The sequence below is a fragment of the Lynx rufus genome, unplaced genomic scaffold (assembly GCF_022079265.1).
Source record: "Lynx rufus isolate CCGP_SWC_20201006 ecotype Redwood Valley unplaced genomic scaffold, mLynRuf1.p SCAF_2, whole genome shotgun sequence".
NCBI lineage: Eukaryota > Metazoa > Chordata > Mammalia > Carnivora > Felidae > Lynx > Lynx rufus.
The window spans coordinates 119,357,990-119,372,816 of record NW_025814834.1 but is presented as its reverse complement, the minus strand read 5'-3'; the positions used below and the strand labels follow the sequence as shown (position 1 = coordinate 119,372,816).

The following is a 14,827-nucleotide window of genomic DNA, read 5'->3' as shown; positions in this document are numbered from 1 at the left end:
AAGAATGTGCTCATAGACACACATATTTACGTCTTATGTCACACACATTACGTATATTCGGTGTGTATGCTCTGCATAGTGTACATATATGAAATATATCAAATATTGGGGCGTGTTCTGTAAATTCCCCAGCTTTGGTTTCCCCGGTGACTCTCAAAAGGCTTGCCTTCAACTTTGACTCCTCCCTTGAATAGGACAGCCTCTTTCGAGCACCATCTCCTGGCCTTTGTCTCTTCTTTGTCAGAACTGTGTGTTTTGACCAATTCTACTTTTCTCAATTTCACTTTTGGCACCGGGGGCATGTTGCCCTCCCCGCACTCTTATCCTTACAGGGTAGCTGAGAGAGGTCAACAACACAGGCGGTAATCAAAGCGTGTCCCTCGGCGCCCCTCACACGTGAACTTCCCGATGGCCTTTCTCGTCCTGCCCACCGTCCTTATTCGATGTCACCGTAGGTAGGGGATTTAGTCACAGGAAGACCATGACTAGCAGTGGATCCTGTTGATGTGCTTTTATTTTCAGAGCAGGGTTTGGAAGCTTCCATGGGTGTGAAGAACCCTCCCAAGCTGGAGGGTGATGCTGCTGAGGGCTTGGTGGCCAACCAGTGTGCAGGTCAAGTCTTTGGCCACGTTAATGCCCTGGGTGTGATGAAACAGAAGATGATCAAGAGAAAAGTGCAGTTCGGCGAGGGCAGACTCGCGTGCAGATTCCGTGGCCTTCAAGCATAGGGCACAGAGGTAATGGTGTCCGGGGCTCTTGGAGTATGGATTCCTGTTGCTCTGTTAGATTATAGCTCCGCCCACACCCCAAACTGTTTTTCTCTTCCTCGTTTGGTCCCTCCGCCAGCTGCCGCTGCCTCTGTCTGTTCCTGCCTCTGACTGGTCCTGCCTCTGTCTGGTCCTGCCTCTGTTTGCCATGGGGACTGCCACCCTGGGGGCCCTCCCATCTCCATCAGCTGTGGCATGTGAGCTGTGCTGTGTCCCCACGGGGGCTGTCCTGGCATTCCCTCTCCCATGTCCTCACGGCCGCGGGGAATTAGGCCCCACGGCCCCCCTCAGCAGACCGGCATCATTTACACGTGTCGCCAAACACATGGCACTTTGGCACAAGGCACACACTTTCGTGGCTTCTTTGACTTCCTTCCTTGCTTCCCCAGCTCCATGACCTCTTTCTCCCAGAGCATTGTCTTTTTTTTTTCCTTAATTATTCTTTTAAAGTCATTTATTTTCAGAGAGACAGAGACAGCACGAGTCGGGGAGGGGCAGTGAGAGAGGGAGAGGGAGGGAATCCCAAGCAGGCTCTAGGCTCTGAACTGTCAGCACAGAGCCAGATGCAGGGCTTGAACCCTCAAACTGTGGGCTTGTGACCTGCGCCAAAACCAGGAGTCAGACGCTTAACCGACTGAACCACCTAGATGCCGCATCAGGAACATCGTCTTAATGTCTCTTGCACATGGCTTCTCCTCCGGGGTGTTTCCGGGAACACGACCTAGAATGACACTTACCCCTCAGCTTCTCCATGTGAATTAAGAAGTGTTAAAACTGAGGAGAAAGAGCACCCCGACAAAAACTGCACGACAACATGGGTCACCTCTGGGACTGCCACACGGCCTGCCTGGGGTCAGGTTTGTCCTCGGCCCCAGGTGAGCAGGCCTGTGCTAATGTGTGTGGGGTTTCCAGGACTCAGTGTCCACCCACACCTTGGGACCTCAAGAGAGCTGGCATCAGGTGGAGGACAGTCATGGCACTCTACAGGGACACTGGCCAAACAGATGCAGAGGCCAGGTTTCCAACCTGCACAGACATGAGATGTTCAGGCATCCACCTGTCTTCCCTTTTCACTGCCGTTACCGTGTCTACATGCTCAGCTGGTTCATAAAAGGATCCACCGAAAGGAACTGAGTTGAGTCTCAGGCCAGAGCACATACGCGAGCATTGACTGAATTAACTTTGGGCAGCTCTGTGAAGTCCCCGCGAGATCCAGGGGAACACGAGACAATCTGTGCCTCATACAAGTCCGGCTCAGAACGGGGATTCATGGGAGGGTGTCCGAAGGAAGACCAAAATCTTTAGGGCCGGTATGGTCATGGTGGCAGAGATGAGGACAAGAACACCGTGGTCTGAAACAGAGTAGCTTAGCTAATAGTTCTAAATCACGCTGTCGTGAAAGAAACACTGACTGAGCTTTGAACTCACGTGAATGCCGTCACCCAATCCCTTGAGATTTTGATTTCAACATTCTGGGCTGGGGTGTGGGTAACGGGAGATGTTTTAAAGCTCTGCAGGTATGCACCTAGGAATCAGAAGGACTATGGATCTATAGGATGTTCATCAGCCATATAGAAGGGTCCCGTGTGTGTGTCACTCATTTTGTGGACAAGCTGAGTACCAGCCCCTGATGGAGTTGACATTCCTCCCTCAACAGAGCCCAGAGAAAGAAGAGGACAAAGACACATGAATGAATTCGATGAGTACTCCCTCTTCTGGATCCAAGTGTCTCACAATTTTTATACTATAGGATGCAGTAAGAAAGAAATGTTGCCTAGAAACCCAGTGTAAGAACAACTATCCGTTCCCTGATTACCAGTAATGGAATTCAGGGCTCTTTTTCCTCCTCATGCAATGAAAATCACGGTTGACTCTTCACTAAATGCGTTTCCCAGCCTCCTGACAGGTGCACTGCAGATGGAAAGGAAATGTTTTAATCAAACTTTCTCCTTATATAAAACCTCAGTAAAGAAGCTTAGGTCTCCCTCTGCCCTTTGCAGGCCCTCGTTTACATTAGTGTCAACACCGAGAGACTCTCTCCTCAGGGAAGTTTGGGAAACGTGCGAGGAGAACCTAGACAACTAAAAGGAAGGCTCTTCCGTTTTCTCTGCAGAGTTCCGAGTGTCTCCACTGAGAATATTCCTAGATGTTCCCTCAGGTGTATCCTGGCGTGAGGTGCCCTGCAGGGGCTGTTGGGGTCCCTGAGCAAAAAGGGGTGAGGCCGTGGGTACTACACTCCCTGCTCTTTTTGTCATTCCCCTTGGAGTTTCTCCCTTTGGGGTTCTTTTCAGCCCCTTTGGGGCAGGATTTCTGTGCAAAGCCTTATTTCCGTCCAGCCAAGCGGCCAACAGCATCTACTGCCTGCCCACACCCCCAGATCAGAGGCTTTCGTCTCCCGACCCCCACACAGATGGGAAGGGCCCGAAGCCTGGGTTTCAGTTCCAGGATGTCAGGCACAGGTCACACGGCTACAGGTGGTCCTTATCAGCCCCTTGGCCCACGGTTCCTCATCTGCACACGGCAGGACTGAACTGGGACATCGTCTGAGGCCCCTGTTGCATCTCACATCCTGGGGCTCGTTCCATAGCCTGGCCTCCCCCTTCAGAAGACCAGGGCAGGGTGAGAAGGGGTGTGTTTGTCTGCAGAGGGGCCCCTCCTTCCTTCGGCAGTCTGTCTCTGAACGTGTGTGTCGGGGGCTAAGCACATCCCTCCGTGGGACACATGAGAAAGCCATCACTTTGCTTCTGATGAAGGGGGTTCCAGGGTGAGGTGGCTGCTGAGGGAGGGATGGTCGGGACCTGGCAACAGCTCAGGGCAGCCTTGAGCTGGGATGCCACCAGGCGCCTGCTGCAGGGAGCACAGGGGTCCCTGCATCCTACAGTGTAGGCTGGATGCAATTGAGGGGGCTATTGCTTCAGACTTGTGGCTCTCACTCTCCCCCTCAGCCTGCCTGCAGACCCCCCTTCAGCTCCTTCTCTGCACGGGGGCTCAGCTCGCCCCTGGCCTCTGTCACCACGGAGCCATCCCTCCAGGCTCAGCCGTCAGCAGGACCTGAACAAGACTCATATTTGATTCCTCTGTCTCTCTCTGTCTCTCTGTCTCAGATACCAAGGACTCCAGGAACTAAGAAAAGATACTCCTCATTTAAACGAAACCCCATCATAAAACCCCATCATTCTGCACTTACTGAAAAGAACTCTAAAGCAGCAAATCAAGCTAAAGCCCAAACAGAACATGCGAGGGATCCTTTGCTGAGAATCGACATCTCGATCACAAGCCACTCTCTGGGATTTTTACTCCAAAAGTCTGGTTTGATGAGAGGAATGCTCGCTCTTCTGACTCCAGTCGTGATAAGTCGCCGAGGCAACCAATGCCCAGACCACACGCCCTTGTGAGACACCTTCAGTCTGGCTCCTCTCCATTCCATCCTGCAGATAAGCGGAGGCTGGAGCAACGTGACAATAGACCCCATGTCAAACTGGACATTCTGGGCCACCTGCTGGGCTGTGCCAGGAGCAGACAGCATTAAGTACGCAGCGTTCTTGCTGAAGAGGCTTAGCCTGAATCTGAGCACGAGGTAGGGATCAGACAACTGCAGAATTTCGTCCATCGAACAAGACAGCGGGCCTGTCTTTCTTCAAACAGCCAGTGTCCACAGCACAAATAAGACGACAAAAAGGAGAAGAGATATCTTGGGTTCCAAAGGACTCAGAAGATTGTGCTATCGTAATTTTGTAGTCCTTTCGAACCCCAAACATCTCCTCACCTTTCTGTGGCTGTCTCTGGTGGTGGTGACACTTCCTTGTCTGTAGGGGACAGGCCAGATGTCTGGCTTGATGGTCTACATCCTGAAGGTGTCTGATCACTTCCTCCTGATTAAATTCAGGCTAACCTTTTTCCCGGGCGTTCCCTCGTGAATGCTGTGTGTCCCAGCCCCGCCCACCCAGAGACCCAGAGCCTCCAGTGTGCCATCACCATCATTGTGAGAGCAGCACTGGTTGCCTTCTATGGGGGGCCTATCAGATGGTTCATGGTCTTCTGTTTGGGTGTGACATCTGAGAATGTGCGAAGATGCTGTCTCTAAAGTCTGTCTCTACAATGTTACCATCTTTTAGTGATCCCTGCAGTGTGTCACAACCGTATCTGTTTGTATGTTGGAAAAACTCTAGTTGTATCATCCTTGTGTATGTGTATTTGCTGGCATTGTGCTGTGGAAAAGAACACTCCCTCCCCGTTCTATATCATTAAAGTGTTTATTTTGACAATCACTGGGGACTGGTGAATTGCGTTTCCTTCAGGGCTCCAGTCCATCACCATTGTGATGTAAATGTTCTTGGTTCTCTTCTGGTATTTACTGCTGAGTGTCTGTATCTTTTAGGCTATATTTCCCCTACGGGCAAGAGTACGTATGTGTGTCTGAATGTGCACCTGTTGTTTAGAAAGGTTGTATATGTAGGACTGAACACTGCATCACAAGTGTGGGACATGTTTGGTTCTGTATTAACTTGTCAAACTTGTCACATTGCCATTCTAAGATTTAAACGATCTCGGGGTGACTGGGTGGCTCAGCAGGTTGAGTGTCCAACTTTGGCTCAGGTCATGGCCTAGCGGTTCATGAGTTTGAGCCCCGCATCTAGCTCTCTGCTGTCAGCACAGAACCACCTTCAGATTCTCCGTCCTCCCCCCTGTCTGCCCTTCTCCCGCTTGCATGCTCTCTCTCTTAAAAATAAATAACCACAGCGTCACCTGGGTGGCTCAACTGGTTGAGTGTCCGACTTCAGCTCAAGTCATGATCTCACGGTTCGTGAATTCGAGCCCCGCATCGGCCTCTGAGCCTGGAGCCTGCTTCAGATTCTGTCTCCCTCTCTCTCTCTCTGCCTTGCCCCCACACTCACTCACTCTCCCTTTCTCTCTCTCTCTCTCTCTCTCTCTCAAAAATAAATGAAAACAACACAAGTTTTAAGTGATCTCCCAAACTCAGACTTCTGACATTATTCTATTTTCTCTTCTGTCTCCACCTGCCACTTCTTATAGTATTGTTCCCGCCCGGTGAAACGGATGCCATTTACATCCTATTATTCCCACTGGTTCCACTCCCAGACTTTTGTCTCAGATCTACAATGAAGTGTATTCAGTGACAATCAGTTGTACAAAAGTCAAAACTTCTCTTATTGGGCAGAGTTCGTCTTTAAATGACTCCTAGTGACGGAATCAGGACTCCCTGAGTGTTGCATATTTAGGACTCTTTATCTACTGCCTTTGTACATGGACATCTTAGGTGAATAGAAAGTGCTTGTACAATGAGTTTTTGCTGCGGTATTAAAATATATGGCCTTGCTTTGTATGTTTAGTGGGGATATAGACTATAGATTGATTTTTCTCTCCATGCGATATAAATTGGCTTCTTTGGGTGGTGGGGAAGGTGTATGCAGCATCAGAGGTTTTCTCCTTTTTCTGGAAAATCTATTAGTTCTAGGGGTACCTGGGTGGCTCAGTCAGTTAAGCGTCCACCTTCAGCTCAGGTCACGATCTCACATTTCGTGAGTTCAATACTCAAGGTGGGGTATCTACTGCCAGCACAGGGCCCACTTAGCACAGAGCCCACTTTATATCCTCTGTCCCCCTCTCTCTTCTTACTTGACACATCTCCAAAGGCAAGGGAAATACAGGCAGAAATGAACTATTGGGACCTCATCAAGATAAAAAGCTTCTGCACTGCAAAGGAAACAATCATCAAAACTGAAAGGTTACCGATGAAGTGGGAGAAGATATTTGCAAATGATAGATCGGATAAAGGGCTGGTATCCAAAATCTATAAAGAACTTACCAAACGCAACACCCCAAAAAAACAAAAACTCCAGTGAGGAAATGGGCAGAAGACACGAATAGACACTTTTCCAAAGAAGACATCCAGGTGGCTAACAGACACGTGAAAAGATGCTCCACATTGCTCATCATCAGGGAAATACAAATCAAAACCACACTGAGATACCACCTCACGCCAGTCAGAGTGGCTAAAACGAACAACTCAGGAAACAACAGATGCTGGCGAGGATGTGGAGAATCGGGAATCTCTTGCAGTGTTGGTGGGAATGCAAACCGGTGCAGCCGTTCTGGAAAACAGTGTGGAGGTTCCTCAAAAAGTTAAAAATAGAACTACCCTATGACCCAGCAAGAGCACTACTAGGCATTTATCCAAAGGATACAAGAGTGCTGATGCAGAAGGGCACGTATACCCCTATGTTTTCAGCAGTGCTTTCAATAATAGCCAACTTATGGAAACAGCCTAAATCCATCCATCAACTGACGAACGGATAGAGATGTGGGTTATATATACAATGGAACACTACTTGACAATGAGAAAGAATGAAATCCTGCCATTTGCAACAAGGTGGATGGAACTGGAGGGTATTATGTTAAGTGAAGTAAGTGTCACAGAAAGACAGATACCATATGTTTTCACTCACATGTGGAACTGAAGACACTTAACAGAAGACCATGGGGGAAGGGAAGGGGAAAACATAGTTTCAAACAGACAGGGAGGCAAACCAGAAGAGACTCTTAAATACAGAGAACAAACTGAGGGTTGATGGTGGAGTTGGGGAGAGGGGAAATTTCGTGATGAGCATTGAGGAGGGCACTTGTTGGGTTGAGCACTGGGTGTTGTATGTAAGCGATGAATCATGGGAACCCCGTCCCGAAGCCCAGAGCACACTGTTTTGACTGTATGTTAGCTAACTTGACAATAAAGTATATTTGGAAAACAAAACAACAAAAAAAGAATGAGGCAGATGATAAAAATGCTGACGGCAGAGGACCGAGCAGAGCTAATATGTGCTGAGTATTTACTCCCTGCCAGGCACTGGGCTCAGTGCTTCACCTGCACCTCTCCTGTAACACCGGGGACGACTCGTGTAGAAGAAACCCCATTGGCCCCATTTTGAAATGAGACACTGAGCCACAGAAAGGAAAATTCAAAAGTCACACTGTAACTCAGCCAGGCTCGCACCTACAGCTTGTGAGCCCAGAGTGCTCTCTTTCTTGACCTCTAGGTTAGGGATTTCCAGGGAGAAAGAACAAGTCCAGCCTCTGATGTCCTGAATGGCCCTGCTGACATCCCGGCCTGACTGTTTTGTTCTCACGCTGGGAATAAACAGTCTCAGATACAGGATCTCAACCTCAAAGAGACTCTGAACCCTGAGACAATGAGACACAACAAGACTACCTGATTATTCCAAGCAGGCCCCACAAACACCAGGTCACCGTGCAAACTACAACGCCCCGAACACCCTCCTCTTTTCGTAAGGAAATGACTGCTGACTCTCACCGCAGTCAAGACGGGCCCGTGCAGACTACCAGTGTTCAAGGTAGAGCAGACCCTGCTTCCTTCCAGCCTCCCCGCCATCAACCAACCACAGCCCTAATCCTGTCATGTGTGGTTCTTTCTACCACTCTCTTACTGAGACCGTGGGGTGAGATCTTTCCGGCTGCAATGATTATAAACCCCCACTTGTTTCATGGGATGTACGTTCCTGCTGATTTGGCTGAAGAGAAATCCGAAATTTCTCCTAAGGTTACGTTTCTCTAAGATTATGCCAGGGGAGACAGGGAACAATTTTTCACTCGTGGTGTGGCAGATTTCCCCAAGGTCGATGTACCTCCTCAAGGTAAGAGTGCTCACTGTACTTGATATTCTCTTATCTCTGCTCCTTTCCTAATATGGGAAATTAACATTTACTAAGGGACAGAGAGTTACAATATATGGGCTTTCTCCTGTGTGGGATTTAATGAGAGCTGTCATCATCCTGAACTTGTAGGGAACTGAGGACAAGGACTACAGGGTGGCAGGGAAAGGTGGCTCTGGGCTTTGGGAGTCACAAATGGGCACACGCAAAAAGAACAATACGTGATTTTGGAAGACGTGCCAGCAAGAAATGTGGCCATAAAGCCCGCTACGTATTTGATCCATGATCCACCAGTCACTTTGCTCACAGATTATCCCTGTTTATCTTGGTCATGATGACTCTTTTTTTTTTTTTTTCAACGTTTATTTATTTTTGGGACAGAGAGAGACAGAGCATGAACGGGGGAGGGGCAGAGAGAGAGGGAGACACAGAATCGGAAACAGGCTCCAGGCTCTGAGCCATCAGCCCAGAGCCCGACGCGGGGCTCGAACTAACGGACCGTGAGATCGTGACCTGGCTGAAGTCGGACGCTTAACCGACTGCGCCACCCAGGCGCCCCCATGATGACTCTTTTAAGAACAGTCAGAGAATTGCATCAGAGCACATCCATCTGAAAAGGACACACATAAAATACTGCATGGCCAAATCAGACCCACCAAACCCACAAATCTTCTCTGGTATCAAGTTTGACGTACATTTTCAAGGATAAAATTAACTGTGTGAGGCGCAAGCAAAGCAACAAGAAATCTCGGACAACCAACACTAACTGCAAGAAACTTCTTCCCACCTTAGGACGTGTTCTGGCCCCGAGTTAACATACGTGCTCTCTAAGTGCTGCATGAAGTCGTCACTTGTACCCAATGAATCTGGTTGAAGTCGATGAACCTGGTAGAAGTCACCTGCTAGGCTGATACTCACCTAACTGATGCGACAGTTTCCAGGACACTAAGCTACATAAATCCACGGGCATATGTTTGAGTCCCTACAGGGTTCTGCTCACACGAGATCCCTCCCACTTACAGGCATGTCGTAGGTCAGGACTCTCCCTACAGTAACTACCATGAGTGTGTTTGCCAAGAGGTTCCTCACTCGATGGTTATGCGGAAAGTTGACTGGGGTACCTTTCTTTCTTTCCAGGCCAGCGTCACTGAAGGAACTGAGCAACTGCAAGGAACCCAGTTCCTGTTCTTCTGTCCAAATTGTCTGGGTGGAGTTTTTAGGCTGAGCTTATAAATCAGCAGGAATCCAATTTTCTTCCTCCGAGAAGAGATACAATGGTTTCTCCCAGCATTGCTCATTGGGCAGTGCAAGTTTGCAGAGAGAGACAGAGAGAGAGAGAGAGAGAGAGAGCGAGTGAGAGAGATATCGCCAGGCATGTTATTTTAGCATTGCCATAGTCCTCCCACATTGTCCATCCCACTCATGACAATGCCTGGTTTAAGCATCCTCTCTCCATTTCCCTTTATTACCTGCTTGACCTACATCCTTCCCCCAGTGAGGGAGCCAGCTCAGAGGGTCTGCTTAACCTAGACTAGAGGTGGGGCCAAGGAGAAGTGTGCCTGTGGCTAGAATGGGCTGCCTTCAGAGTGAGCCATAACGTGGCTACAAGCAGTTAGAAACCAGCCTAAAACACCGTTAGGAATAAGCAGGGCCAAACGCAATGGTATGGATTTTACGTTTCGTATTGATAGCAGCTTTCTTGTACAAATACATTTAGACTTACTCACGGGAGCAGGGCATCAGACAAAATGAAAGAAAACTGTGTCAAGTGTGAAAGATACTAAGTTACCAAAGTTACATTGAGTTGTAGAATTGTTTTTTATCCTTTAGCCCCTCATTTCCACACTCAGAACCTAGAAAACGTTCTTCACTGCCCATGGAATTCAATGTGGACACAACAATGTAAACTATTAACCCAAACTTTCCATTTTTTTTTTTTTCCACAAACCTCGTTGAATACCACGTATTGAAACGCCCACTCCCATGTTCAGTGAGACTAGTGAGGGCGGTAAGTAATGTGGTATATCCAGGTAATATTCTGTTTCTTGGCCTACTTCTGTACTCCGCGTGTCAACTGTTCTCCGCCAGGGGACCTCTGGCCACACACGGGAAACCCAACAAACTTAAAATTGTAGGGTCTCTGCGTTGATCTTGAATTGGAATGTCGGTCAACATGTAAGATTCTCTCAGGGCTCAGAATGGCTCTGGATCTGCAAGGACAAAGGTAGTTGCCCCATCCTTTCCTCAGGGAGAGTACCTCCAGATTTCCTGATTCAGGCACCTTATGACGGCCAAGCACATACCACGATTTCCACGTGAGGCAAAATGTTTACAGATGTGTGAAATGCCTTCCATATGCTCCAATCCCTGTGTGCATGTTTCCTGAGTTCCTGTTGTGTGCGAGTCCCCTTTCCCCCAACCCATGGGGACCCTGTGGGAACCCAACCAAATCCCCCTGTGATCCTTTTTGTCTTTTCCATATAATCCCCTCCTTTCAGAGTGTTTTTCTTCTCTTTTTTTTAATGGTTGTTATTTATTTTTTGAAAGAGAGAGCGCGCGCAGTGCAGAGAGGGAGACACGTAATGCAAAGCAGGCTCCAGGCTCAGAGCTGTCAGCCCAGAGCAGGAGGTGGGTCTTAAACTCAGGAACCCTGAGATCATGACCTGGGCCAGAGTCGGACGCTCAACCACTCAGCTACCCAGGCAGCCCTGGAGTGATTTTCTTTTTTCTTTTTTTTTTTCCCCCAAAGACACCTCTGAGCAGCACTGGCCTTAGGCTCCTGGGAGCTCCCTTGCACCTGCTGGCAGAAAACGGGGAGGCCAGGCAATGGTTGACCACTGCAGCCCCACTTCCCTCCCCTCCCCTCCTCTCCTGCAGAGAAAGCACTGAGGCCATCCCTAGGAAATACGAACACGTGGAGCGCCTAGGAGGCTCCGTTGGTTAAGCATCAAGACTGCAAGCATCCCAAGCATCTGACTTGGGCTCCAGCTCATAACCCAGCTGAGGTGAGGTCCTGAGCTCCCACTTGCAGTCCTGACGCCACACGTGTGGTGAGAGGTCAGAGCCCTCCCGCCCTTTTGACAAAGGCAAAACCCGTAAAGAAGCCTTTGTATGAGGATCAGGGTGACAGTAAGGAACAGTTCGAACCCCCCCAAGGGACATTGCTCCCACCGCCCAAAGTGAGAAACAACCAACCACACAGGAGACCAACACCGAAGATAGGACAAGTAAAGAACCGCCTACAACAGCAGCAATTTACTCTGCTGTGAAGAGACACATCGAAGTAAGAAGAGAAAGAGGAAAAACAAGGCAAGGAAGCTCGCAGACACATCTGACTTTGAAAGGCCACTGACCAGGGGAGAGCGCGAACGCAGTCCCCCACTACCACAAATTATGCAGTCGAGTTTCCCACATTTGGGGAAATCGCAGGGGTCAGCACGCCCGCAGTGCAATGGGCAAGCCTCGCCCTGGGAAAACCACCTTCCTGATCATGGTGTCGCCCCTGCCAGGTAAGTATGACTTCCTCCCCCTCCGCCCCAACCCAGCCTCACACGCACCACACTGTACACACACGGTCACTGGCCTCCCCGCACCCCAAAACCCTCCGCACCCACTCCCGTCTCAACCATCCTCACCCCACACACGTCGTCCTCAGACAAGCCGAGCCACAGCTCGGCCACTTCCACAGCCCGGGGAATTCTACCGCCCGGTGGAATTCTACCGCGCCCACCGCGGCCTCATTTCCATAAGGCCACGCCCCGGTCAGGACGCAACGGCCCCGCCTCACTCCCCGCCCCTCCCCGCGTCACCCGGCTCCACGCGCACGCCGTCTCCCTGCCCCCAGCTCCGCTCCCGCCGGGGTCTCAGCGCTGAGGCGTCTCCTCTTCCTCCCGCCCCCCGCCTCCTTCCTCTCCTTGCGGGTCTCCTCCGTCTTCTCCCCTCCACACTGATTTGCTTCCCGCTCGTCTTCCCTCTCCATGCAGCTCCCGCAACGGCCCCTGCGCCCGTCGTGGCGCCCACGCGGCGGGCAGCACCGGGCCGACTGCGCCCGCCTGAGAGGAACACGAGGGAGGACGTCCCCCAGCCGGAGAAGCGCCCACACACCTCGCTCGCTCTGTCTCTCGCTCTGTCTCTGCCCAGAGCCCGGTTTGAAGGAGACACACTGCGATGGCTCCACCTGAGGGGCTCAGCCGCCAAGCCAGTCCCCCCGCACCAGGGCTGGACACCAGAGCGGGGGGACCGAACGTCTGGCAGCTCGGGGCGCGCGAACCCACACCTGTCGTTTGAGAACTGCCGCGTGCCTGCTGCTTTACAGGTGCGTTCGCGGGGCGGGGCGGGGCCGCGGCGCCCCCTGGTGGACGCCCGGGGGGGGGCGCACCAGGATCCCCGCGTTGAGGCGGGGGCGGGTCCACGGACACCTGCCTTGAGCTCACTTAGACCCTCCCCCCACTGCCAGAGGTCACAGCAGGGGTTAGTGGGGTCCCGGGCGCCCCACTCTGCCTCTGCCGTCCCTTCCTCCCCCGCTGCGCGCTTCCCCTTGGAGGAGATTTCCGCCAGCAAAGTCCCCCTTCCGTGGGGAAAAGCCAGGTCTGGAAAGCCAAGCAGCACCTACTCGGAAGAGACTAGTCCTGGGGCAATTTCCTGGTCCTGTCCCTCGCGTTCTGGTTTCTGATTTGCCTTTGTCTCCCTTGGGCCTTGACGTGTGCTTGACTTTTACTAGACTGCTGAAATTAGAAGAGACCTGGGGGGGGGGGGCGGGCGTCTGACATTAGTTGTCACCTGAGTCAATACTGTGGTGGTCCGCGGAAGGATGCCCCCTGCCTGGGAGGTCCCCAGCCTCATCCCGGATCCTGTGAAAATGATCCATCACACAGCAAACGGGCCTCTGCGAAGGTGCTTAGGTCAAGGACCCTGAGATGGGGAGATCGTCCTGGAATATCCGGGCGGCCCCCTGGAATTACAGGGGTGCCTTCAACCTGGAGGAGGCAGAGGAGGAGATGTCTGCCTGCTGTAGCTGGTGGTGCGGAAGATGGAGACAAGAGGAAACCAGGGCGGGTGGGACACAGGCGCTCCCTTGCCAAAACCTCCCGACTGCACTGTAGTGAGGTTTCCCTGGATTAAATTGCTCGGTCTCCCTGAGCCTCCAGAAGGGGCGGTGGCTCTGTTGACATCTCCATCTGAGTCTGGTGAGATCCTTTTTGGGACTTGTCACCCACAGAACTGTCAGGTAACAAACGTGTGTCCTTTTAAGCCTCTAAGTTCGCGGTGAGTCGGTACCCCCGGCCACAGACAACCCATGTCAGGTGTCTGGCTCATCACGTCAGCGGTAGTTAGCTCTGCGGGATGGAACCAATCCTGTATAAATGCTGCAGGTCGTGAGTCTTAGGTGGTCCGGCCAAGCGCTGCTTTTCCACGGTGAAGTGTTAGGTTAGGTACCTGCCGATGTGAGGTGCGCCAGGAGTGAAAGGTTCAGAAAGAATTCTCGGGGCACCTGGGTGGCTCTGTGGCTTCAGCATCTGACTCTTGCTCTTGGCTCAGGTCCTGATCTCACAGGTTTGTGAGATTGAGCCCAAAGTCAGGCTTTGTGCTGACAGCAGGGAGACTGTTGGGGATTTTCTCTCTCTCTCTCTCTCCCTGTATCTCTCTCAAAATAAATAAACTAAAAAACAAAACAAAACAAAGACTTTGTGAGACGTTCTCGGTGCAAAAAGGTGTTTCTAAAAAGCGTGAGGACGGGACAGGACAGGGGGACAGGAAGAGCTGCACTGGGATTGGGAGGTGTGACTGGTTATAAAGTTTTAATTTGGGGGTGGGGGAGGATGGGGGCGTAGAGCCCAATGAAGTTTCCGTCAGGAGTTCCATACGTTCCAGAAGGCTTACAGGACCCTGGAGGTCTGGTTAGCCTCAAGCCGAGGTTGGTTTTTGCGTCCAGCAGAGCGTTAACATTAAGGCAGTTGTGAGTTCCTTGAGGAGGTCCTGTGTCAGCTGTTGACCAGTGGGCTGCAAGGTGTAAGGAAATTGAATTGCATCTACATTTCTTTTGCCTTTCTTCACCTCATCACCCGCCATCTTTTTTCTTTCCCTTCTTTTCTGTAACATTCAAAGTCTGTTCCCTGCACACAGGCTCAGCACGTTCTTATGCAAAGTGGAAGCCACTGGTGGTCACACACATTGACTGTTCACTTTTCAAGAGTGGGCTGTGCTCCTTTCCCAAGGAGGGCAAGGACATAACTTACAAAAGGAAAAATACGGGAGAACCCCCTCCTCTCACAGCTACGTTTCTGTTGCGCGAGTTCTCTTAAGGCACAGAGCTACTTTTCAGCATGTCACAGAGAGCGAACATGCAAGCATGGCGTTTACGGCTTTCCCCCAAAA

General features: G+C 51.0%; 1 protein-coding gene and 1 non-coding gene across 2 annotated transcripts in view; one reads left to right on the top strand and one right to left on the bottom strand.

The window, feature by feature from the left end:
• The window catches only part of LOC124516102 (neuroblastoma breakpoint family member 6-like), a 29,419-nt gene extending 25,308 nt beyond the window's left edge, over positions 1-4,111 (top strand). The window contains 2 exon segments of the mRNA XM_047085258.1: positions 523-737; positions 3,872-4,111. Of these exon segments, the coding sequence (XP_046941214.1) occupies positions 523-728 (206 nt within the window). The 3' untranslated portion in view covers positions 729-737; positions 3,872-4,111.
• Positions 4,112-11,805: 7,694 nt separating this feature from the next.
• Positions 11,806-11,969, bottom strand: LOC124516867 (U1 spliceosomal RNA). Its single transcript, XR_006963253.1, has one exon. It is a non-coding gene; the product is annotated as a U1 spliceosomal RNA (small nuclear RNA).
• Between the last annotated feature and the right edge of the window lie 2,858 nt (positions 11,970-14,827).